At 39.7% G+C, this 27044-nt stretch overlaps 2 protein-coding genes across 3 annotated transcripts in view; one reads left to right on the top strand and one right to left on the bottom strand.

Moving 5' to 3' along the window:
* Nucleotides 1-23410, bottom strand: part of HADHA (hydroxyacyl-CoA dehydrogenase trifunctional multienzyme complex subunit alpha) — a 54674-nt gene extending 31264 nt beyond the window's left edge. The window contains exons 1-7 of the mRNA XM_060169140.1: nucleotides 23169-23410; nucleotides 18260-18301; nucleotides 18096-18166; nucleotides 16431-16564; nucleotides 14363-14501; nucleotides 13258-13377; nucleotides 11264-11366 (exon numbers count right to left, since the gene is read on the bottom strand). Coding sequence (XP_060025123.1) covers nucleotides 11264-11366; nucleotides 13258-13377; nucleotides 14363-14501; nucleotides 16431-16564; nucleotides 18096-18166; nucleotides 18260-18301; nucleotides 23169-23235 — 676 coding nt within the window. The 5' untranslated portion in view covers nucleotides 23236-23410. The remainder of the gene's footprint in view (nucleotides 1-11263; nucleotides 11367-13257; nucleotides 13378-14362; nucleotides 14502-16430; nucleotides 16565-18095; nucleotides 18167-18259; nucleotides 18302-23168) is intronic.
* A 100-nt stretch (nucleotides 23411-23510) lies between these two features.
* The window catches only part of HADHB (hydroxyacyl-CoA dehydrogenase trifunctional multienzyme complex subunit beta), a 36331-nt gene continuing 32797 nt past the window's right edge, over nucleotides 23511-27044 (top strand). The window contains exon 1 of one of the 2 annotated variants that reach the window (XM_060169141.1): nucleotides 23511-23644. The gene's annotated coding sequence lies outside the window, so the exon portion shown is untranslated. The remainder of the gene's footprint in view (nucleotides 23645-27044) is intronic. The other variant, XM_060169142.1, reaches the window with a different exon arrangement.

Genomic DNA, 27044 nt, shown 5'->3' with positions numbered 1-27044 from the left:
GTGGGAGGGATAGATGGGGAGTTTGGGATTGACATGTACACACTGCTATATTTAAAATAGATAACCAACAAGGACCTACTGTATAGCACAGGGAACCTTGCTCAATATTCTGTAATAACCTCAATGGGAAAAGAATTTGAAAAAGAATAGATACATGTATATGTATAACTGAATCACTTTGATGTACACCTGAAACTAACACAACATTGTTAATCAACTATATTCCAATATAAAATGAAAATTAAAGAAAAATCACCCTGAACAACAACAACAACAAAGAAAAGAAAAGCAGTAGGGGAGATGGAAAAATATTTAAAGAAATAGCCAAGGGCTTCCCTGGTGGCACAGTGGTTGAGAGTCCACCTGCTGATGCGGGGGACACGGGTTCGTGCCCCGGTCTGAGAGGATCCCACATGCTGCGGAGTGGCTGGGCCCGTGAGCCGTGGCCGCTGCAGTGAGAGGCCCGCGTATCACCAAAAAAAAAAAAAAAATAGCCAAAAAGTTTCCAATTTTGATGAAAACTCCAAGCTCACTATCTAAGAAGCTCAATGAATCCCATGTACAGCAAACATTTACAACACACACACACACCAAGGCACATCATAAATAAATTGCTAAAATCAGTAATAAAGGGAAAACGTGAGAGCAGTTTGGGGAGGATTGGGGTAGGAGTGGAGAAGACACATTATATACGGATGACCAAAGATAAAAATGACAACAGACTTTTCCTCAGAAATTATGCAAGCGACAACACAATGTAGATATCTATACAGTACCAAAAGGAAAACACTGGAAATCTGGGATTCTATACCTATCAAAAATACCTTTCGAAAATGAAGACTTTTTCAAACAAATCAAAAAGTGAGAGAATTAACTGCCGGCAGACCTACACTATAGAGCATGTTAAAGGAAGCTCTTCAGGTTGGAGGAAAATCAAGCCAGATGGGAACCCGGATCTATACAAAGAATAAAGAGCACCAAAAATGATAAATATATGAGTAAACAGAAAAGAATCATCTCATTTTTTAATCTCTAAAAGATAATTGTTTAAAACATAAATAGTAATACGCTAAGGAATGTATAATACATGCAGAAGTATAACAAGAATAGCAAAAGAATGGGGGGAAATGAAAGTATATCCTTTAAAGGTTCCTACCTTACATGTGAAATGATATATCAAGACAGATTACATGTTAAAGATGTATGCTGGACTTCCCTGGTGGCACAGTGGTTAAGAATCTGCCTGCCAACACAGGGGATACAGGTTCAAGCCCTGGTCCGGAAAGATCCCACATGCCACGGAGCAGCTAAGCCCATGCGCCACAACTATTGAGCCTGCACTCTGTAGCCTGCGAGCCACAACTACTGAGCCCGTGTGCCACAACTAATGAAGCCTGTGCACCTAGAGCCCATGCTCTGCAACAAGAGAAGCCATCCCAATGAGAAGCCAGAGCACTGCAATGAAGAATAGCCCCCGCTCGCCGCAAGTAGAGAAAGCTCGCGTGCAACGACAAAGACCCAACGCAGCCAAAGATAAATAAATAAGAAAAAAAAAAAAAGATGTATGCTGTAAACCCTAGAGCAACCATTAAAAGGGTAAAGCAAAGTAAAAGTCCAACAGTGAAGATAAAAAATGATTAATCCGGGTGGAATTCCCCGGCAGTCCCATGTTTAGGACTCTGTGCTTCCACTGCAGGGCAGATGGGGTCAATGCCTGCTCGGGGAACTAAGATCCCTCATGCTACATGGCACGGCCCCCCCCTAAAAAAAAAAAAAAAAGATTAATCCAGAGGAAAGCAGAAAGAAGAAAAAAGGAACAAAGAACAGATGGGACATATAGAAAACAAGCAGTACTGAACGAAGCCGAAATGCCAGAACCATGTTGGTATGGTAGAGGAAATATTAAAAGGCTTAAGGAAACTGGAATGTTAGCCTGGATTTATCATGCTGGACCTGCTCAGCTCCCCTGGAAGGGTCAGAGGACACACCTTTCACCACGACCAAGAGAAATCAACTTAGGAGGGGAATCCCAGCATCCTTGAAGAGCTCTGTGGTTGCTCCTCTCTGTAGGTCAGAAATTACAGTGGGAACTGCTACCATCAACTAGGATCCCTAAACACAGTGGGGATAATGGGATTCTGGGGTGGCAGGGGCCAAGGAGCAACACTCAATTGCCAAAAGCAAATGGGGCATGGTTACCAAAATGGAGAGCAGAGCCAAAGTAAATAGTAATCAGAATAGTTTGACTTGTGGAGACCTATGGCATTGGCTAGTTTATCATGGCATTCCTAGGAAAGAAACAGATGATGGGTGGCCCACTGGATTCAGAATTCTAAGTCTATTAAACCTAAGAATAACGTGAATTACCAAAGCGAGTCATCGGACATCCCTGGTGGTGCAGTGGTTAAAAATCCGCCTGCCAATGCAGGGGACATGGGTTCGAGCCCTGGTCCAGGAAGATGCCACATGCCACGGAGCAACTAAGCCCGTGCGCCACAACTACTGAGCCTGCACTCTAGAGCCTGCGAGCCACGACTACTGAAGACCGCACGCCTAGAGCCCGTGCTCCGCAACAAGGGAAGCCACCGCAATAAGAAGCCCGAGCACCGCAACAAAGAGTAGCCCCCGCTCCCACAACTAGACAAAGGCCGTGCTCAGCAACGAAGACCCAATGCAGCCAAAAATAAATAAATAAATAATTGTTTTTAAAAAAAAGAAAGAGAAAGTCATCGCCCTCATCAATTCTCAGAAATGAGCCAGTTTAAAGACCCAGAACCCCTTGAATAAAGGGGAGGTTGTAGCTCCTTGAGGGAATTATACTGTTAATCTTCCCCAAAGGGACTCTATGGTCATTTACCTTGAGGAAAGGGAAATAATCAGACTTTTGGGGGATTACTGGACACTGGCTCGGAACTGAGAGTAATTCCAAAAGACTCAAAATGTTATTGTGATCCACCAGACAGGACAGGGGTTTATAAGGTCATGTGATAAAAGGATTATTAGCTCAGTTCTATCTCAGGGGGCCTAGTGGGTTCCTGAACTCATCCTTTGGTTACTTCCAGAATGCACGATTGAAATAGATATCCTCAGCAACTAGCTCCTTGACCTGTGGAATAAGGACTACTATAGTGGGAAAGGCCAAGTGAAAGCCACTAAAACTGCCTCTACCCAGAAAAATAGTAAAATAAAAGTAATACTGCATTCCTGGAGGGACTACAGAGACTGGTGCCACCATTAAGGACTTGAAAGATGCAGGAGCGGTGATTCCCACTGCATCCTCATTCAATTTACGTATTTTTGGCCTGTGCAGAAACCAGATGGCTCCTGCAGAATGACAGTGGACTATGGTAAACTTAATCAGGTGGTAACGGCAACTGCCGCTGGTATTCCAGATGCAATTTCATTGCCTGAGCAAGTTAACACATCTCCTTTTACCTCTTGTGTATTTGCTGATCTGGAAAATGCTTTTTTCCTTAATAGCTGGTAGTAAAGACTACCAGAAGCAGTTTGCTTTCAGCTGGAAAGGCCTGCAATATACCCTTACTGTCTTACCTCAGGAGTGATCAGTTCTACATCCATAAGTCATAATTTAGCCCACACGGACCTTGATTGCCTTTTCCTTCCAAAAGATACCATGCCAGTTCATTACATTGATGATATTATGCTGAATGGACCTGGTGAGCTGGAAGTACCAACTACTCTAGACATATCCATCTTAGTGAAATTTCTAGGGGTCCAGTGGTATGGGGCATGCTGAGACACATTCCTTCTAAGGTGAAGGATAAGTTGTTGCATCTGGCCCCTCCCACCACAAAAAACAGGCACAACACCTAGTGGATTTTGGAGGCGACATCTTTTTTGGATGTGCTACTCTAGCCCCTTTACTGAGTAACTTGAAGGCTGCTAGTTTTGAGTTGGGCTCAGGACTAGAATAGCTGTTCTGCTCTTTAGACCATACGATTCAGACCTGAAGGCGCTTGAAGCATCAGTGGTAGACAGAGATGCTGTCTGGAGTCGTTGGCAGGCCCTACAGGCGAATCAGAGTACAGATCCTTAGGAATTTGGAGCAAAGCCCTACCATCCTCTGTTAATAATTACTATCCTGCTGAGAAACAGCTTTTGGCTTCCTACTGGGCCTTAGCGGAGACTCTAAGCTTAACCATGGGCCAAGTTACTGTGTGATCTGAGCTGCCTGTCATGAAATGGATGCTGTCTAACCCACTAAGCCATAAAGCTGGGTGTGCGCAACAGCACTCCATTATCAAATGGAAGTGGTATACATGAGACTGGGCTTGAGCAGACCCTAAAGGTACAAGTTGCATGAGGAAGTGGCCAAAATACCCTTACTCCTGCTTCTCTCTCTCAGCCTGCACCTATGGCCTCATGGAAGTTCCCTATGAGCAGCTGACTGGGAAAGAGAAAACTCAGCAAAGAATGTGAAAATATTTGTGTTTCATGCGAATGGTCAACAAGGGGTGATCTCAAAGAGGATTTTAATGATCGAGTGGAAAAGATAATCCATCCTGTGGATACCAGTCAGCCTCTTTCCCCAGTCACCCCTGTCACTGCCCAATGGGCTCATGAACAAAGTGGCCATGATGGCAGGGACGGAGGCTGTGCGTGGGCTTAGCAACAACTACTCACCAAGGCCAACCTGGGTGCAATCACTGTTCAGTGCCCAATCAGCAGCACAGACCAACACTGATTGTCTCATACCAGGACTCTCCCAAGGTGATCAACATTCTGGCAGATTGACTACACTGCACTGCTTTCGTCATGGAAAGGGCAGCACTCTGTTCTTACTGGAATAGACACTTATTGCGGGTATGAATTTGCCTTCCTGGCATGCAATGCATCTGCCAAAACTACCATTTGTGGACTTATGGAATGCCTTATCCACTATCACGTATCCCACACAACACTGCTTCTGATCAAGCAACTCACCTCACAGTAAATGGAGTGTGGCAATGGGCCATGCTCATGAAATGTACTGAACTCACCACGTGCCCCATCACCGTGAAGCAGCTGGATTGAGAGAATGGTGGAATAGACTTTTAAAGACTCAGAGCACTAGGTAGGTGGTAGTACTTTGTAAGGCTAGGGCAGTATCACCTAGGATCCTGTATATGCTCTAAATCAACCTCCAATATACGGTGTCGTATCTTCCATAGCAAGGATTCACGGGTCCAGGAATCCAGAAGTACATATAGAGATGGCTCTGCTACTACCCCTAGTGATCTACCAACAAAGAATGTGCTTCTGTCCTACAACCTTAGGTTCTGCTGGTCTAGAGGATTTAGTTCCAAAGTCCATCAGGAGACATAACAATGATTCTATTGAACTGGAAGATGAGACTGCCATCTGGTCACTCTGGGCCCCTCATGCCTCTGAAACAGGCAGAGAAGGGATTACTATACTGGCTGGGGTGATTAATCCTGATTACCAGGGGAAGTTGGGTTGCTACTACAATGAAGGTAAGGGAGAGTATGTCTCAAATATGGGAGATCTCTTGGGGTGTCTCTTAGAGCTACTGTGACCTACAATTATTTAGTGGAAAATTACAACAACCCAATTCATGCAGGACTGCTAGTGGCCCAGACCTTTTAGGAATGAAGGTCACCCTACCAGACAAAGAACCGTGACCAGCTGATGTACTCCCTAAGGGCAAAGGAAATATGGAATGGGTAGAAGTAGGTAATTATAAATACCTGTTATGGCCACATGACTATTTGCAGAAATTGAGGGGTCCAGGCCTAACCAAAAACCTATGTGATATTTCAGGTCCAAGCAAAGGCAATTACAGGCCTCGCAGGCATCATGGAGAAAGCTGTCCTTCCCATACCAGACTTGGTGCCCAGCCGACGCACTGCAGTCTTTAATGGGAGTTGCAGTCAATGACTCAGGTCTCCCTGACTGGCTATGCTTTTACATACATTTTCATTCCGAGCCCATGTGCCTTCATTCCTAAGTCTCTTTATATGGGACCTTCAACCGAGGTCTTCTTCAGGTACCTCTGCTAAGGCCTCCTTACTGGGGGAGTAAAGAGAAACCTTAAAGACATTTTCCCTCACTCTGACTCAATTCTTTTCCACTCCTAGCTCTCACTATTTTAAACTGCAAAATCACAAACAAAAAGCACAAAATGAGGAAAACGTGGCAGTAAATAGACCATGGAAAGGACACTTGCTGGTTTTATAAAAGCTGAAATGAGAAGGCAGACAGTGCCTTGTTTGACTTCAGCTGGGAACATGTGCGTTGGGAGACTTGAATCTTTTGCCACTCTGTACGTGTCTATGAATGACTGCAAAAGAACCACGAGTATTACTTTTGGGGTTATGACAAATGTTAGTGAGTAGGCAAATTCACAGACAGGGAACCTCAAATAATAAGGATCGACTATACTCTGATCACAGCAGAATTCAACTAGAAACCAATAACAGAAAGATATCTGAATCATCCCCAAATATTTGGAAACTAAACAACATACTTCTAAATTATACATGGGCCAAAGAAGAAATCACTAGAGAAATCTGAAAATATTTGACCTTTATGGAACTGAAAACATAACATTAAAATATGCAGATAAAGCAATGCCAAGAAGAAAATGTATAGGTTTTTTTGTCTTTTTTTTTTTTTTGGCTGTGTCGCACAGCTTGCAGGATCTTAGTTTCCCAACCAGGGATTGAACCCAGGCCCCAGGAGTGAAAGTGCCAAGTCCTAACCACTGAACCGCCACGGAATTCCCAATATATAGCTTTAATGCTTATGTTAGAAAAGAAGAAAGGCCTAAAATCAATGAAAGAAACTAGTTTCTAGTAAGAAACTAGAAAAAGAAGAGCAAATTAAATCCAAAAGCAAGCAGAAAGAAATAAATAATAAGACAGCTGAAATCAATAAAACAGCAAACAAAACCAATGGAATTAAAAGCTGATTCTTAGAAAAGATCAATAAAACTGATAAATTTCTAGCCAGACTCATCAGGGAAAAAACAGAAGACACAAATTAGCAATATCAGGAATGAAAGAGGAGCATCATTATAGAGTGTAAAGATATGAAAAGAATAATAATTAAGTATTATGAACAACTTTATTTTTTTTTTAACTTTTGAAAAAATATTTATTTATTTATTTGGTTGTGCTGGGTCTTAGCTGCAGAAGGCAGGCTCCTTAGTTGTGACATGCCAACTCTTAGTTGCAGCATGCATGTGGGATCTAGTTCCCGGACTAGGGATCGAACCTAGGGCCCCTGCATTGGGAGTGTGGAGTCTTATCCACTGAGTCACCAGGGAAGTCCCTGAACAACTTTATTGAAATAAATTTGTCAAGTTAAATGAAATGGACAAAATCTTTGCAAAACAAACAACTACAGCTCACTCAAGAAATGGTGAACCAACCTGGGGCTTCCCTGGTGGTGCAGTGGTTAAGAATCCGCCTGCCAATGCAAGGGACATGGGTTCGAGCCCTGGTCTGGAAAGATCTCACATGCCGCAGAGCAACTAAGCCCATGCGCCACAACTACTGGGCCTGCGAGCCACAACTACTGAACCCACATGCCACAACTACTGAAGCCTGCTCGCCTAGAGCCCGTGATCCGCAACAAGAGACACCACCACAATGAGAGGCCTGCGCACCTCAACGAAGAGTAGCCCCCACTCACCGCAACTAGAGAAAGCCCGTGCACAGCAATGAAGACCCAACACAGCAAAAAAATTAATTAAATATTTTTAAAAATTAAAAAAAAAAAAGAAAAGAAATGGTGAACCTGCACTACTATGTATAGAATGGATAGCTAATAAGGACCTGCTGCTGTGTAGCACAGGGAACTCTACTCAATGCTCTGTGGTGACCTGTATGGGAAGAGAATCTAAAAAAGAGTGGATATAAGTAAATGTATGGTGATTTGCTTTGCTGTACACCCAAAGCTAACACAACATTGTAAATCAACTATACTCCAATTAAAAGAAAAAAAGGAAAGAAAAAAAAAAGAAATAGTGAACCTGGGAATTCCCTGGTGGTCCAATGGTTAGGACTTGGTGCTTTCATGGCCAGGGGCCTGGGTTCAATCCCTGGTGAGGGAACTAAGGTCCTGCAAGCCACGTGGCAAGGCCAAAAAAAAAAAAAAAAAAAGGAAAAAAGAAATAGTCAACCTGAATAGCCCCATATCTACTAAGGAAATTGAATTCATAGGTTATAACCTTCCCAAGAATCAAAACTCCAAGTCCATATAACTTCACTGGTGAATTTTATCAAGGATTTAAGGAAAATATAATACCAATTCTATGCAAAATCTTCCAGAAAATTGAAGAGGAAGAAATATTTCCAACTCATTTTATGAAGTCAGAATTACCCAGATATCAACACCAGGCAATAATATCACAAGAAAAAAAATATTATTCCTGAGACCATTATCTCTCATGACCAGACGTAAAAATCCTTCACAAAATTTTAGCTGATTCAGCCGGCACTTTATAAAAAGGATAATACATCACAACCAAGTGAAGTTTATTCCAGGAATGAATTCAATAGTCAAAAATCAATGTAAACGACTTTACTTAATAAACTAAAAGAACTAACCCAAACAATCATCTCATTAGATGCAGAAAAAGCAATACAGTTCTCAGCAAACTATAAATAAGGTACATCTGCAATCTGATAAAGGGTATATATGAAAAACCTATGTAACATTATACACCCTACAGCATCCGCGTGAATGTCTCTCTTAAGATTGGAACAAGTTAATAATATCTGCTTTCACTTCAAATCAGTATTGTACTAAAGATCTTAGCCACTGCAGTAAGTTAAGAAAAAGAAACACCAACCAGATGGGAAAGGAAGAAGCCAAAATGTCTTTATTTGTAGATAACATGATTATTTATGTAGAAAATCCTTAGGAATCTACAGAAAAACCTAGTAGAACTAATAAATAAATTTAGCAAAATCACAGAATACAAGGTCCACATACGAAAATCATTTGTATTTATATGTTAGTAATTAATGAGAAATTAAAGTTAAAAAAGTATAATGGCACAAAAGTATGAAATACTTAGGTACAAATTTAACAAAATGTGTACAAGATATGTTCAATGAAAAGTATAAAACACTACTGAGAGAAATTAAAGATGACCTTAGTAAACAGAAAGTTATATTATGTTCATAATGAAAACACTCAGTATTTTTAAAATGTCAATTCTCGGGCTTCCCTGGTGGCGCAGTGGTTGAGAGTCCGCCTGCCAATGCAGGGGACACGGGTTTGTGCCCCGGTCCGGGAAGATCCCACATGCTGCGGAGCGGCTGGGCCCCGTGAGCTATGGCAATGGGAGAGGCCACAACAGTGAGAGGCCCGTGTACCGCAAAAAAAAAAAAAAAAAAAAGTCAATTCTCCCCAAATTGATACATTGATTCAATGGAATTCCAATCAAGATCCTAGCAGATGTTTTTGTAGATATGGATGAGATGATTTAAAATTCATATGTAAATGCAAAGAAACTAGAATAGGCAAAATGATATTGAAAGAAGAGAAGCAAGATGGAGGGTGGGGTCACACTGTCAGATATCAAGATTTACTATAAAACACAATAATCAAGACAGTGTGACACTGTCTTAAGTAAAGACATATAAATTGGAAATAGGAAACCTAGATATAGACCCAAACACAGAGGATCAACTAATTTTCCACCAAGGTGTCAAGGTGTCAATGGGAAAGAAGAGTCTTCTCAAAAAATTGTGCCAGGACATTTTGGATATTCATAATCACATAACAAAAACAACAACAGCAACAACTCAATCTTTACCTCACACCAAACATAAACATTAACTTGAAGTAGCACAGACCAAAATGTAAGAGCTAAACTACAAAACTTTCAGAAGAAAACATAGGAGAAAATCTTTGCAATCTTGTTAGGAAAAGATTTCTAAAACACCAATACCATGATCCATAAAAGAAGACTTTGATACATTGGACTTCATCAAAATTAAGAATTTCTACTCTTAGATAATGAAAAGACAAGCCATAGACAGGGAGAAAATATTTGCAAATTACAAATCTCATAAAGGACTTATATCCTGATATATAAAGAACTCTGAAAACTCAGTAATAAGAAAAACAGCTAAATCAAACAAAATGGGCAAAACATTTGAACACTTTATCAGAAGATATACAGAAGGCAAATAAACACATGAAATAAGTTCGGTATCTTTGGTCTTTAGGGAAATACAAATTAAACCCCAATGACATATTACTACACTCTTATTGAAATGTTTAAAATTAAAAAGACTGAGCGTGCAAAGTGGTTGTAACTAGAACTCTCATACTCTGCTGGTAAGAATGTAAATGGTATAACCACTTTGGAAAAACAGTTTGACAGGTTCTTAAAAGCTAATAAGCACATCTATCATATGGTCCAGCCAATTCACTCTTCAGTATTTGTCCAAAAGAAATGAAATATTTCTCCACATAAAGACTTGTCAATGAATGTTCATAGCAACTTTATTTAGAATAGCTCTAAATTGGAAACACCTCAAATGTCTATCATTTGGTGAACGGATAAACAAATTATGGTTTATCTATACAATGGAATGACATTCAGCAACAAGAAGGAATACATTGCTGACATATAACAACATGGATGAATCTCAAAAGCAGTATGCTAAATGAAAGACACAAAAAAATACATACTAGAAATGTTCTATTGTATGATTGTGGTGGTGTTTACATAGCTATATACGTTTGTCAAAATGCAAACGGTACATTAAACACTGGTAAATTTATTATCATGTAAATAACATCTCAACAATGCTGATTTTTAAGAAATGTAAGAGGGTGATGAACATACAATCTGGAATAGTGGTTTCTTTGGATGAGAAGAGGCAAGGAAATTGTATGGGAGGAAGCAGCACATTAGTAATGTCCATTATTAATATCCTTAGGTTGGTTGTTTCATACATGTTTGTTATATTATTAAAACAGACACAAAAAACTGAAGAATAGTTATCATGGATAATGATACAGGTAATTTAAGAACCAAAAATAATGACTTGATTCAATTCTGTACTCCTAATGTCCCAATTATAAATAACGTAAAATAGAAATTGGGGTGATGTTGAAAATGATTTAGTATTAGCTATTTTTAGAAAACTTCACTCTTCAGAATAATGACTCATTTCTTAAGTGTTTGGGTTTCACTATAACCAATATTCAAGATATTAACTCTTTAAGAAAATAAGTAACTTCATAAGGCTCAATTCTGAAGCATGTTAGCACTTACCCAGCGGTTCCACCAGTTGGTCAACCAGTCCCATTTTCTTTGCTCTGTCTGCACGAATGCCTCTACCAGTCAGCATCATGTCAAAAGCAGCAGGCACACCCACCTAACAAGCAAGCAAGGATCAGAGCAAAGGGGGAAAAGAATCAGTGACAATTACAATTTACAAATCATCCAACTGAGCAAAATAAATATTAAAATGAGAAAACTCAAACCAGATTTTTATGTTATATATCTATCAACGAAATTTTATATACTGATACACATTTAGGTAAAGTTTAGTTTTAGAAACCTCCGCCTGAAGTTAAAAATGTCTTTATATCTCTTCTTTTAATTCAATATGTAGGATTTCTGTCTTATGGATTGATAAAGTGGAGAAAAAATGTCATGTTTCCTAGAATTGTACATTTATGTCATTCTGAGTTTCTTCTCTATCATTTGTATATTTAAAATTCCTATACCGGAATTAGTAGAGACTGAGAAATCTCATAGTTTTGACAATGTCTTTAGAAAGAATCTTAGACTTAACAAAAAGAGAACTCAACTAGGGCTTTGTATGTAGGTGCTCGAACAGCTTCTAGCTACATTCAAGAACCAACTATAACAAAACAAAAGAAACAGCAATATTTTCTATACACATATAGGCTTATTCATTCTTTCAGTAAATCCTCTTGGCAATTCCTATGAAGGAATGCACACTATTTATTATCAGAAAACAAATACCATAAACTTTCCCATTTTTCTATGTCCAACTCCTATCAACTTCTCTGCAAAGAGTATTTCTGCTGAGTGTTGTTTTCCCTGAAGAACCCACAGTACCAGAGGCTATGAGGTTCAGGGAGTTTGAAGTTAGGATTGCTCTGCAGCCTCCAGGTCTGACTGTCCTTCCCTTCTTCTTAAGAATTCAAAAGCCTGATGGGCCTCTTTTGGGTCTATAGACTACAACAGTGAGATCATCCAAATCAGGGGAAAGGTCTGCCTCTTAACAGTTACCATGAAATAAGACCCAGGGATTTGAAAAACTGGTAAGATCATACTGTGCAGAGAAGGAACAAATTAAACTGTAAGTTCCAGAAAGCAAGACATGTATCTTATCTATCTCTTCCCTTCTTCAGGGACTAACAAAGGACCCTGATCAATCATTTTGATCAAGGAATTGAAAAAATAAATAAAAAGTAGAATTGAAAAAATAAACAAATATCAGGAATAAAATGTTATTGATCCTATATATTCACATTGTATTTGGTTTCTAATTTTTTTTTTTTTTTGTGGTACGCGGGCCTCTCACTGTTGTGGCCTCTCCCGTTGCGAAGCACAGGCTCCAGACGTGCAGGCTCAGCGGCCATGGCTCTCGGGCCCAGCCGCTCCGCGGCATGTGGGATCTTCCCAGACCGGGGCACGGACCTGTGTGCCCTGCATCGGCAGGCGGACTCTCAACCACTGCGCCTCGAGGGAAGCGCTAAATTTTACTTATTTATTTATTTGTTTATTTATTTATTTTTGGCTGCGTTGGGACTTTTTTGCTGCACGCGGGCTTTCTCTAGTTGCGGTGAGCGGGGGCTGCTCTTTGTTGTGGTGCGCAGGCTTCTCACTGCAGTGGCTTCTCTTGTTGCAGAGCACGGGCTCTAGGTGTGCAGGCTTCAGTAGTTGTGGCACGTGGGCTCAGTAGTTGTGGCTCACAGGCTCTAGAGCGCAGGCTCAGTAGTGTGGCACGCAGGCTTAGTAGTTGTGACTCACAGGCTCTAGAGCGCAGGCTCAGTAGTTGTGGCGCACGGGCTTATTAGTTGCTCCGCGGCATGTGGGATCTTCCCGGACCAGGGCTTGAACCTGTGTCTCCTGCATTGGCAGGCAGATTCTTAACCACTGCGCCACCAGGGAAGTCCAGTTTCTAAATTTTACAATGAATACCCATATTATACCTTTTGTACAGAGGAAATAGATCTAAAGGGGCACATAGGACCGAGGTTCTCAAGTTAACATGGGTATCTTAAACTCACCATTTTGGGTAGCCTTTGTGTGCCTCCCGCTCCTGGTAGGATTCCCAGCAAGACTTCAGGGGAACCCAGAACTGTTTTCTTATCTTTTGTTGCTATTCTGTATTGGCATGAAATGGCAAGCTTCAAATAAATGAAAGAAAATTAGAGTGTTAAAAAATGTAAGTTTGTAACATCTTAGGATATGTGAGGGTCTAAATATTACTCATAAAGCAGGAACGTGCCCCCAGAATAAACTGAAATTCCTTAGGCTGGCATTTGATGCTTTCTACATTTACCTTTCTGGCCTTACTCCATACCTTTCCCCTAAGTTATCAACCTCTTTTTGGGTTGCAGATCTCCTTGAAAATCTGCTGAAAGGTATGGAAGCTCTCAACAGAAAAATGCACACATAATTATATATGCACCCCAGGTTAAGAAACCCTGTGTGATGTAAAGACTCTTCAATCAAGCAGGCCTACTTACGGTGCCCTAATTAGGCTTTGTTTATCCTTGTCTTTGCTCACACCATGCCACATGTGGAATGTTTTCCCACTACTTTCTGGTTAATCAAATTCTGCCTATCTTTTAGGACCAGACACAGGTTTCCTTAATTAATACACGTGAAAGCGTCTAGTATAGAACCCAGCTTGTGATAAATGTTCAATAAATGTTATTTTCTTTTCCCCTCCTTCTTTCTTACATGCTCCAGTTTGGTAAGCATCTCTTCTCTCAAATCTTGTGTTATTTACCATCTTTACTACTCACAATACGCTTGACGAACATTATGCGTTATGTGTCTCAACTAGACTTCAGTAGCTCAACAGCATGCATCACACTTTTCAATCTCTGCCTCGCAAACTTTAACAAGGTTTTTTGGAATTGATAGGGGCCTTAGAGAGCTAGTTCAAAATCTTCTCAGTTTGTAAATGAAAACATGACACTTTGGTTCACTTGCTCTGTGCCATGAGAATAAGCATAAAAACCTATCCAGAAATTTGGTAACTAAAAACAAGGCTGATTCTCCCTCAACTTTTTTTAAGGCAAAATAGTAGCTAAAGGTTTGCAGCAGGTGAATCCCAACAATGAGCTGGACCCTTGTCTCAATGACTTTGGAATAAATCTGTACCTCAAGTCCTCCTCCTAAGCAGGATCCATTGATGGCAGCCACAATAGGCTTTGTGGACTTCTCAACTTTCTCAAACATTCTCTGTGCTTCCTGTGATATTTGTGTTACCTCTTGAGGGGTCGTGCAAGCAGTTAACATGCTGCAGTAAACATGAGAGAAGAGAACCAAAAGAAACCAAAGATAAAACCATAACCTATTTTGTTCAATACTTCATCCACCATATCCTTATCCTATCATATATCAATATTCGGTAGTGAATCTTCAAACACTCAGAAGTTTAAGAATGATTTTGCCTCAGATAGCACTAATATCAGTGATATCATCTCTTGATAAAGAGTGTTAGATTTCTGGATTCAGAGAACATGAAACAAAACATGTTGAATAAATTTGTGTTTGTTTTGGTAACAAATCATTAGATTACAAAGCTCTGTACATGAGAAAATCATCTTCTGGTAAATATTTTCACAAGCAGATTAAACATTTTCACTATCAGGTAGCTTTCGGATTAAACATCAATCAGAATGACAGAAAAAAAGGCTTCTATTACAATAATGTTGTCCTCAATGTCCTTTAATTTCAGTTTGTTTCATTTGCTACTTATTGTTTCTGAACACATTTAAGCTGTGGGTTTTTTACTTTTGACCAAAGACAACTAATTTTCTGTCATTTTATATGCTGGGAGTTGTTCAGCTAGCCTCACACAAGCTACAAGTATTTTCCTATGGATTTAGGTAGCTACTACCAGGTACATCAGTGTCTTACTAGGCTTAAATAACCAAGCTAGAAGAGAAAGCACTTGATGGAGATAACTTTGCTTTTTCTAAAAAAATAAACATAAACAAACAGAATATTTATGAATTTCTAATTACTATACATAAAAAAAGAAGGGTATACAATATTGAACAAAGTTTAAAAATATACAAACACCATACATACAAATTACTAAGCCAATAATGCTGGCTATCATTGCCTAAACTGCAAAAAATAATATAACAAATACAACAAATACCCATATTTTGACAGAATTAACAACCGTTAACATTTTAACCCAGTAAACTAATATTAACGTATCATCTCTCCTTACTTTTGCTTTAAAGAATTTTAAAGAAGTTATATATACGTACATTATATCATTGAAAAAAAAAGAAAATATTAGCTGTATTGGTAAAGTAGCCTTTGACCCCTGAAGTTCTACCAGCCAATTCATTTACCCTGAAACAACCATTTTCATGTTTGTAGTGTATTCCTCAAACCAACTACATATTTGTATCCATAAATAATACAGAGAAGTATTCATGTATGGTTTTTAAATGTTTATATAAACTATAAACAGTATCAAACATTCTGTAACTTGCCTTTTTTTAACTTAACATTACGTTTTTGAGTTCTAACATTATGCTGTAGATCTAGTTAGTTCCTTTGAATTGTTTTTGTAGTATTTTATCTTGTGAATATTCCACATTTACTTATCTATTTCCCTCATGACTGACGTTTAGCTTGTTTCAAATTCTTCACTATTTTAAAAAAACTACACAGGACTGAACATCCTTATGCATGCACGGGTCCTTAAAACCAAAGGGTGGGATTTCTCTAGCATATATACCTAGAAGAGGTATCACTTGAATATATGATATGTGCATTTTCAGTTTTACTAAATTTTATCAAATTACTCTCCAAAGTGGCTGTACCAATTTGCATTCCTACTAGTAATATTTAACTTTCTCATTTTCCCAAGTCCTTGCTAATATATTTTCAAACTTTTAAATGTTTGCTGGTCTGGTGGATGAAAAAAAAGGGCATCTCATTGTTAGTTTATTTTCATTCTACTCAAACATTGCTCCTTGAACTACTACTTCAACTTCTTTAAAGACAGGCTGTATTCAGTTTTATAAGGTTTAAGCAACAAGTCCTTCTTTTTTATTAACTTTATTAAACTCATGAAAATAACTTTAAAAAAACTTGCAGAGAATATTTACTTCTACCTTCTTTTAAAATGAGAAATGATTAGGCCTAAAAAAACATACCATTAGCCAAGGTAAAAGGCGACTTCAAAGTTCCTAAAACTTACTTGAGATCGGCACCTGCAATGAAGCACCCTGGCTTTGATGAGATAAGGACAGCACTTCTGATTTGATTGCTAGACCAGACTTCATTCATTACTTCTATGAACTCTGAATGCACTTCTTGACCCAGAGTATTCACCTACCAAAGGGAAATACATATAAATCTAAGGGTTTAAATTCGAAGTAATAGATGTGCAAATCACCATCAAATGCTATTTTGATTATAGGAAATACGTTTAACCAGGAGAAATATACTGTTAAAAGAAAGAGACAGGGAAACAAACAAACAAACAACCCAGCAGCTGTCTATTCAGCTGCTTTGGGCAACTGTAAGCACCCCTCCCTCTAAAAATATTTCTATTTAAACGAGGAACTCGTATTCCTGAGGAGGTCATATTCCTAAGTTTCAATCATATGCAGGCTATAATTAAGTCTACAAACATTTATCAGCATGGAAAAAATTTGTATAATGTTAAGGAAAAAAAAGAAATCAAAATTAGACATATAGGGCTTCCCTGGTGGCGCAGTGGTTGAGAGTCCGCCTGCTGATGCAGGGGACATGGGTTCGTGCCCTGGTCCGGGAAGATCCCACATGCTGCAGAGCGGCTGGGCCCGTGAGCCATGGCCGCTAAGCCTGCGTGTCCGGAGCCTGTGCTCTGCAATGGGAGAGGCCACAACAGTGAGAGGCCCGCATACCGCAAAAAAAAAAAATAAAAAAATTAGACATATAGTATGATCTTAATTTTTAGAATATTATTTGCTGAAACTGGATTGAATGTTAAAAGTGGTTATCTTTGGGTTTGGAGCATGAATGATTGTTATTCTCCTCTTTATTGCTTTAAAATGTCCTACTATAGGCATCTGTTATTTTTGTGTTCAGGAAAAATGGTCAACTTACAAAAAATATCTTAAGTTTGAATCATTGCTCAGTAAATGCTAAGATTTACTCTAGTGAGGGGGACTGCCTCTTACTTTCCTTAATTTGTGATAGTTGTTAATTGCTTACATCTAGGCCCTCCTACTTCATTGAGGCCTCTGGTAATAAGATTTCTGAAATATGAAATCTTTACACCAACTTTAGGTGAGGGAAAAGCATGAGTTCCTGCAGTAAAGCTCTTCTTGGCAAAAGACTGGATTAATGCTGCATGCTTTTTTGAATTTGCCAAAAATAAATGAAGCTCCACTTTGAACAGAACTTGATTTCTAATATATGAACTGCACCGGGTCATTCAGGTCCCGTAGGAAACTTAACGACATTTAACCCAGCCAACTTACTATGAATAATGACTTATGTCAGGCAGGTTAAGGAAGCTGATTTAATAACCTCATAGTTAAGATGGGTAGGTCAGTTTCAATTCTTATAAACAAAGCTTATAATTTGCTTCTTATCTAATAAACCAGCTTATCATTCTACAGTGTAACAAAAGGATAGTTTTATTAATCCTTGATGTTAATCTGACAACTAAAGTCAACTAGGAGGAATTCTTAAACAAGGACCTCTGCTGAAGAAAACTGCATTCCTTGGGCAATTTCTCAAACTCTAACCATCAAAACTGTAAGTTCATGTGATAGGATTACTGCCAAATTGGTGGATTTCTTTCTTTGCCATTCAGGACTGGATTAATGAATGTAGTGAGTAGAAATAAACTGCAGCAAGTTGAATTAGGTACCTTCGAATTGGGTGAGTTAATTCGAATAACTGCTACGTCCCCTTTGACTCCATAGTTAATATGGGTTCTGGCTAAAAAGAGAAGGAAAATTTATTTGTAAACATGTTTATTGCTAAATAAGTAAAAAAAGCAATGTAAGCATGTCAACAAGAAATTAAACTTACTCAGCAAAGCAGAGGACCTTGTAAAGTTGCGGCAAATATAACCTGTAAGAAAAAGATATTTCAAAATTTATTATTTTACAAAACAGAATTTCCATAGTACCTGCTATACATAACAAAGCTGGACTTTATAACAACCACAACAAAACAAAGTGTTCTAAGCCATTATTGTGACCACTGCTGTATCTTTTTGTTTCAATTATCAGGTCAAATGATTATCTGGATACTAAATGTGGTGGGTGGAAGAATGGCCTCTCAAGGATGCCCATGTCCCCAGAAACCCAGTATGTTAGGTTATATGGCAAAGGGAAATAAAGGCTGCAAATGGAATTAAGGTGGCTAATTAGCTGACCTTAATACAGGGTGATTAGCCTGGATTATTCAGGTACACCACATGAAATTACAAAGGAGGAGAAAAGGCAAAAGAACAAGAGATGGCAGCACGAGAACTCATTTTGCCGGCTTTGAAGAAGTCAAGGAATGCAGGCAGCCTCTGGAAGCTAGAAAAGGCAACGAAATGGATTTTCCCTTAGAGCATCCAGAATGAACACAGCCCTGCCAACACCTTTGATTTTAACCCAGTGAGACTCATTTCTGACATCCGTAACTGTAAGATAATAAATTTCTATTGTTTCAGACACTAAGCTTGTGGAAATTTAGGGCCACAATAGGAAACAAATACACTAAGAAAGAAGTAATCTACAAAGCGATCCATAATGTTAGTTCCAAATGTATTCCAAATATATCTCAAGCATGTTCTCCAGCCAGGTCCTCTTGCATTTCTATGGAGAGATGGACTTTCCAGTGTCATGAAAAATAAAATCGAGGGGCTTTAGAGGCTCCATGTTTCTCTCTATCCGGCAGTTCTTTAAAGGAGGGGAAGCGAAGGCACAGGAAAAAGCAGCTTTATACTGCTTTCAAAGGCAAAACAACATACTATTTAAAAAAAAAAACAACTAGATGGCACCAGAACCAGAGTGGGGTGATCGCTGGTTCTGTCTGCATTTGTTTTTCTTTAAGCAATCCAAGTCAGCCCTCATGGTGCAAAGACAAAGGACCCGAGAGTCCAAAGCCGTGGGTTCGACCATCAAGTTTATTATTTACTAGTTGTATGACCATGTACAAGTCTCTCAGAGCATTTCAGTGTTCTTATAAAGATAGAGTAAAAGTGATGTAATGATTATAAAAGTACCTATAAGTCAAAGTCCTACACCAAAGTAAATTAAGATAAGAGAAGCCAGCCATCTCCTCAATCTCCAGTGCCTCTACTTCACTAACGATATACTTCCCTTTGCTTTTCCATCATTTGAGATCTGTGTCATCTGTATTTGTGACTCTTCCTTCTTTATATCTGTATCATGGCTCCACAAAGCCTTATCCTGAGATTCTGTCTACAAGGATCTTTGCCTTCCCTGCCCAAATTTTATCTTTATTACTCACTGTTTTGTTCTCTAATCGTTGCATCTGTAGCAGGTGTTTCCCCCAACTAAACTGTAATCTCCTCCAACATCATCTCATAGTCATTTATATTCCCCAACAAAAATCTAGTGTGGCCTAGAGTGAACAGAAAGACAAAAATCCCTGTCTTTGTGGAGGAGGTGAAAACAGGCCTGGCATAGAAAGGAGTTTCCCTATGAAGTAGAAATTCTGTGGGAGGGGAGCCAGATAATAGGCAATTCTAGCTAGAACAGGGTAAACTGAATTAGTGAGAAGGAACTGATCAGGAATGCAGGGTGGGAGAAGATGGGGTGGAAAGACAGATAAAAGACAATAAAAATAAATATAAAAATAAATATGTTAGAAGATAAGTGCCTAAGGAAAAAAGAAAACAGAGCAGGTGAAGGGGCTTGGACGTGGGTTGTAATTCTGAAGACCAAATATTTGAGACAACAGGTTTGAGCTCATTAGCTTATAAACCATAAACTCTCATCCACTAACCTACCTTTCCCCCCCATATAGACATACACAAAACCTCCTCTAAATCAATAGAGACAAGAAACAAAGAAAAAACCAGCAAATGTACAAACATGTCTGGAAAACAATTTCAAACCACAGTCAACTAAATCAAGTTGAAGTACTCAGTAGCTTTGCTTTTGGAAACCAGCCTTCCTCACTTCCTAATTAGGAGAGCTTACTTTAGAGCAGCGGTCCCCAACCTTTTGGGCCCCAGGGACAGGTTTCATGGAAGACAATTTTTCTACGGACCGGTGGGGGTGTGGGGTGGGGGATGGTTCAGGCGGCACTCGCCTGCAGCCCCGGGGGTTGGGGACCCCTGAGGCAGAGCAGCTGCGTGAACTTTAGCCTATATTTCCTGTGCCAGCAAAAGAGAGAGAAACCTCTGGCCTACTTTGTAATCATTTAAATAATTTAACTCGAGAAGATACCTACAAGATACCTACAAGATCGAAGACTACGGCAGTGCAGAGAGCCGGATTACTGCTAACACAAATTTCAAATATGAAAGTGTTACTTTTGTTGTAACAATCAACAGCTTTTCTCAATATTTAGTACCTGGGGAAGGGACAGGATTAAGGAAGTGAGAGTCAAATTTAAATATACACCATCTACTAAGGTATTTGCCTCCAATTCTTTTCCTGTGAAATTATTCTACCACTTAGGTAATCAGGAATTTGAATTTAGAGTAAGAGTGGGAAATAAACAAGATATTTTGGTCAAGATGTGATTTTCATTTGATAGTCATACTCAGAATTATAGCACTCAGGCAGGAATGGGTCAAAACTTCAAGAAATACAAAGCAGCATCAAGAGATTTTAATCATCCATCATTAAACGTCATAATCTCATTAAATGTTTGGCAATGCCTTGGCATAGACTTTCAGTTAGGGTTAGGGTTAGGGTTAGGGTTAGTCTGTTGAGTCTAAATGGCAATCCAGGTGTGCAGGTAATTTTAAATTCACTTTCTAGACTTTTTTTTTCAAAATTTATACATTGCTACTAAAAGGAGCAATAGCTATAATAAGCTATATTTTTTTAATTTTTAAAATTAATTTTTATTGGAGTATAGTTGATTTACCATGTTGTGTTAGTTTCTGCTGTACAGCAAAGTGAATCAGTTATACATATACATATATCCACTCTTTTTTAGATTCTATTCCCATATAGGTCATTACAGAGTATTGAGTAGAGTTCCCCTGTGCTATACAGTAGGTTCTTATTAGTTATCTATTTTATATATGGTAGTGTGTATATGTCAATCCCAATCTCCCAATTTAACCCTCCTTCCCCAAGCCATACTTTCTTATAGGTTAAAACACAATGCAAAATATATACACACGTGTGTATATATATTTCTATAAAAAACATAGAAAAACTAGGCTTGTAACCTTTTATCACATGTAAAATGTAAAAATTACTTTAAAAAAGTCTCATATCTGTATCAATAGAATCATAGTTCTTCAGGGCAGGAAAGAGTTATAACAGCTAACGTTTATTAACGTTAACAGTAGCACTTACTCCACGAAAAACTGCTTTACACCTAAAATAACTCCTTTAAAGCTCACAAGGTGGTATTATTCCCCATTTCACAAATGAGAAAACAGACACAGAAATTACTTGCCCAAGGTCACCAGAGGGTAAAAGGCAGAGCTAGATTCAAACCCAGAAGTCAGACTCCAAATTTAATGCTTTTAATTGCATTACCTTAAAATCAATGGAGGGGAAGCTCAAAAATATACATTTGATATTTTTAAAGTGTTAAACCAAAAATGTGGAAAATAGACAAACTGTCAGGTCACATGACCAAATGCTAACAGTAGGTATGTGAGTAGTAAGGGAATGGGTGATTCTTTTTTTCTTAATCCCTTTCCCCAGTCTTCACAGCATTTCAATTTTCTGTAATCTTATGATTGATGCGCGCACACACACACACAAAGCAGTCCTGTGGAGACTAAAAACATTGGTCGAAATAAGAAAGCAGAAGAGATTCAATCATTGGAAATTAGTCCCTTACAGTAAAGGGAGATTCCAGGCACTCCTCCAAAAACAGCATGCGGTATTACCCCGGGGGGTTCAGAAGGAGGAAGGCATATTATAAATTATATTTCTAATTAAGTAACCGATATTAAGTACAACATGCAATAAAAAGTCACATTTCACCTTAAGATTTGAGATGAAAGGAAAATGCTTGATTTTCCACAGTCACCCACTTTAACTTTCACCGCCAGTTTGAAGACAAAAAGACAATATAGCTAATACAAGCTAACTGGGTATCGTCAGAAACAAGGGTAGAAATAGTTGTAAAATTATCTAACACCTTGCTCCTTAAGAAATAGAGTATCTGCGTAATTTTTAAAAAATGCTTCTTCTAGCAAATTGCAGAACCTACCCCTTGAAAATCAATATATTATACGTTCATACTGGGATTATTGGAACTGCAAGAGTTGAGCTTCCTATTGAAGTGTGGTAATAGGTACAAAAAAGGTTTTGGGGAAAAGGGGCAGGGAATGGCAGTAATTTGCAAGGCTGGTTAATTTCACACACGGTTTTAAGATGCCTCTTGTTACAGGCAAGGTGCAATGGAGCTACAAAGATGTGACAGACTGGACTGTCCTAGTCCTCCTAGTCCTCCCAATCTCGTAGGAACAGGCTCAAGGCCATCATTAAATGAAATGAGGAGACCAGCGGAAAGTGCCAGACCGGGTGGACAGGGCTCAGAAACGTTAGGGCTTATGGAGCCCGTTATCGCTGCAGGACTCATGAGAGCGGAAATGTCAGTCCCTGCGCCAGGGAACAAGAGACCAGATCCCAGAGCAGCATCCCTCCCCCTTATCCAGGGCTGGGACCCTGGGCCGGGGCAGGGAGGTGGCAGCGATGGGGAGACGAGGCTCCGGGGAAGCTCGGGTCTCCGTAGGAGTTCTGCCCGGGGCTGTTGGGCGTCCTCAACCAGGCCTCACCTGGGCAACGGAGCATCCTGGAGGCAGTGAAGCGGCTGAGGCTGCCAACTGCCCGGGAAGCCACCATCTTGAGCAGGAGAGGACGAAAGTGGAAGGCGCTTCAAGTCGGGGGAGCCAAGCAGAGGACTTTTCTTTCCGTAGTCTGGCTCTGGCCAGGTGCCCGATGTACTGCCTGACTAAAACCGCTATGGCGAGCTGCCGCCGGTTCCTTAACCTCGCCCTTTGCTTCTGGCTAACCGGGCGGAAAGGACACCTTCTCCGCGGGGAGGAAGGAAGGTCAGGGAAGAGAGGGACAGAGTTCCGGATTTTCCAGTCAGGCAGCCGGAGGGCAGCCCGGAAGGCCTGCGAAGCCCGCGGAGCCGGTGGGAAGGTTGAAGGGTCCTTTCTCGGCAGGGCCCGCCCCTTGATCCAGTCGGGGCCCGTCGCTCGGATCCAAACCTTGCTGGCAGCAGGAGTCTGAGCCCACGCGAGCTAAGGTGAGACGGCGCGTGCCCTCGGCTTTCCGCCTGGCCTTTCCCCGGCGAGTTCTGCACTTCCTTTCCCACCTACTACGCCCGCGGCCTCCTCCTCTCCCTGGGGCTGTGGAGTTCGAGGGAGCGGAAGGAAGCTTCTCAATGGGGCTCTCCCGTACCAGTGCAGTTTGGGCAGTAATTTGGCCTAGCCTTCGGTTTGTAGCTCAGAGCAGCGGTGTCGCCTGTGTCTTTTAATTTATCACCGCATGTTAACGAACTGTTGGCTTGTGTTTGTGTCGGTTTAAAGCGCTGGCCTGTGCTCCAGTGTTGTTGTTTCACCTGCTTTGCCTGGAGCCAGGCCGGCGGCAATAGAGATTCGGTACAGGGCCCGGGGTTTACCCCTTTTATGTTACCGAGGGTGGGTCTCGGTCGTGTGGCTTTTTCGGGACTCGAATGTGGGAGGAGCTGAGACATGCCTGTGTCCCGCTCCGAGACCCAGGGCTCAAGATTATTTTCTAATCCGGAGGGGACCCGGAGATCATCCGGTCATTCATCATCCCCTTCACTTTATCGGTGAAGCCCATGAATCAGGGTGAATGAGTTTACCCATGGCCGCAGGTGGTAGAAATAGGCCTAGAGGTCTGTTAACTTCTAGTCAAGAGCTCTGCATTGCCTGAAAGCTGTTTTTGTGCTGGAAAGATAGGCTTGAGTCCTGGAATCAAGTGATTGACTACAAAAAGTTATGTTGAGGGCCCTCTAGGCCCTTTCACCATCCTCTCATTTAATCTTCACGATCCCAAAATTGTTATTTACATTTTGTAGATGAAGTTTGGGAGGCTCGGAGATTATGTAAATTTTCTGGTAGGTGGCAGAGCCAGGATTCGGCCATAAATTTAAGTATCACTGTTCACCAGATTGACTGTTCCGCAGGAGAGGGAGCAGGAAGAGGCAGGGGGAAATGGCAGGGAAGTTGAGACTGAATTGAGGAGTATGGAAAGAAAGAAGAGAGGTTTCTGTTTAAAGTTCAAGTCAAATAGTGAATCCCCCATCACTGTGAACACCTTAAGCAGAAACTGCATGAGCAGTGATCTCTTAATTTGCAGAAAGGATTCTTGATGACCTCCAAAGGCCCTCCATCTCATAAGGTTTTTACAGTTCAAAGCTTGCCTCCTGCCCACATAATGCTCTTTCTGCATCTAATTCGGTGTAGCACTTACTGTTTAGATCAAGAGTGGCAAACTTTTTCTGTAAAGGGCCAGATAGTAAAGAGTTTAGGTTTCACAACCCACATTGATCTCCGTCACATATTCCTTGTTTTGTTTTGCTCTACAACTTTTTAAAAATGTAAAATCTGTTGTTAGCTAGAGACCCATGGGTTGAAGTTTGCCATCCCCTGATTTAGGTTACACTTTTGGCTCTTGATTTTTTTGTTTCCTGTATTCTGAGCAAAATCATAAGCTCCATCAAGGGCAGAAATGTTATGCTTCTCACTGTGTCTTACATAAAGGGTAACTAAATACATTTATACCATCACCCACTAAAATTAATAGCAAACACATGTATAACCCTTACTATGTATCAGGCACTGTTCTAAGTGCTATATATATATATATATATATATATATACACACATCTCACAACAATCTATGAAGTAGGTACTTTAATTATCTACAGTTTACAGGTGCATCTTACAGATGAATTATCTACATCTTACTCCTAAAACAGAGAAAGAAAATGGCCTTTGGAGGTCATCAAGAATCCTTTTTGCAAATTAAGTAGCCTGCTTAAGGTCATACAACTAGGGTACAGCCAGGATTTGGATTGGGCGGTTTGCCTTTAGTGTTTGTGCTATTAAGGATATTGTGGACTGTGTCTTAATGATACTGTAATAATGAGCTGTTAGAGCCACTCCATCTTGCTTTCATTACTTGTTTAGCCCCTTCTTCATGTTACTTGCTCCTAGGTTCCTGCAACTTCATGCATCTTTCTATAGTTGCACACCCTACTCAAGCCTACCCAGGCTCCCCAAATCCTTGAGTCAAAATGTATTTCCTAAAGCTTAAAGCGGATGACAATAACTAGGTCATATATTGCTTAGTTCTTCTTTCTTTTGAAATCTGTCTCTACTTTTTATTAATTTTTGATGGGATGTATATTCTATTTAATTTTTTTCCCAGAAACTTCAGGAAGTCTAAAGAAAATAACTATACCAATAACTCCACCACCCAAAGATAACTACTGTTAACATTTGCTTTGTATTTTTCTGGACTTTTTAAATGCATTTGTATGTTTTCATCTATCTATCAAGATACTAGTATATGCAGATTTTCTATAAAACTAGAATTATACTGTACATTAAAAATAAGATGCTCATTGTAAAAAAAATTTTAAGAAGACAGAAGAATATAAAATGACAGTCCCTCTTTATCTCTTCCATATATAGATTCAGCTTTATGGATTTTCGTCTCTTTCTGTCATAAAATGGAGTCTTACTATATATATATTATTCTGCAGTCTGCTTTTTCATTTAATATATGTTGTGGACATCTTTGCATGTCAGTATATACATGTATGTCATTATGTTTCATTTTTCTTTACAAACTGCTGAACAGTGTTCCATGGTATGTTTGTAATATTATAATTTATTTAACCATTTCCTCCTGTGTGCATCTACATCTTGAGTATTTCTATTGGCTAGAGACCTATGATTGCTACCTACACAATTTGAATATTTCTGTTGCTTAAAGACCAATAAGAAGAATTGCTAGGCTCAGAAATTCACAATTCAGAATCTGAGAGAGAAATAAAAATTGCCTTCCAAAAAGGCCTTACCAATTATATTTTTATCAACTGTATATGGAAGTGCTTAAATAAATCCATTCTCACAAGAATTGTGTGCTAACCAGATTTTTAATTTTTGCCACTTAATAACCCCAAAATGACCTTGTTTTAATTAAAAAAATTTTTATTGTTAGTGAGGTTGAACATTTAAATTTTTATTTATTTGACTTTTTTTTCTTCTGTGAATTGCTCATTTGCTCATTTTTCCTTTTGGTCATGTTTCAGGAAGGAGCCTTCCAGCTACAAATAACAGAAAATTAAACTTAAATTGGCTTAATAAAGGGATTTGTTGACTCACAGAACGGAAAAGCACAGTGGGAGGTGGGTTTCAGATATGATTCAATCAGGGCTCTAGTTTCTTTTTTCTGAATTTTCAGCTGTGTCCTCTGAGACCAGCTCTACCCTTACACTAGCTTTTATCATGTTTGCAAACTGCTCTAGCCATGCCAAGCCTCAGAAAGAAAGATGTATGTTCCAGAATTCCAGGCAGAAGACTTGAATGTCAGACTGACTAAGACCATCCCTAAATCGATACCAGTGGTCAAGGCAATACCATGCACGATTATTTTAGGCCTTGGTTGCC

The sequence above is a fragment of the Lagenorhynchus albirostris genome, chromosome 13 (assembly GCF_949774975.1).
Source record: "Lagenorhynchus albirostris chromosome 13, mLagAlb1.1, whole genome shotgun sequence".
NCBI classification, from domain to species: domain Eukaryota; kingdom Metazoa; phylum Chordata; class Mammalia; order Artiodactyla; family Delphinidae; genus Lagenorhynchus; species Lagenorhynchus albirostris.
The sequence above is the reverse complement of the archived record's forward strand: the minus strand, read 5'-3'. Positions and strand labels throughout refer to the sequence as shown.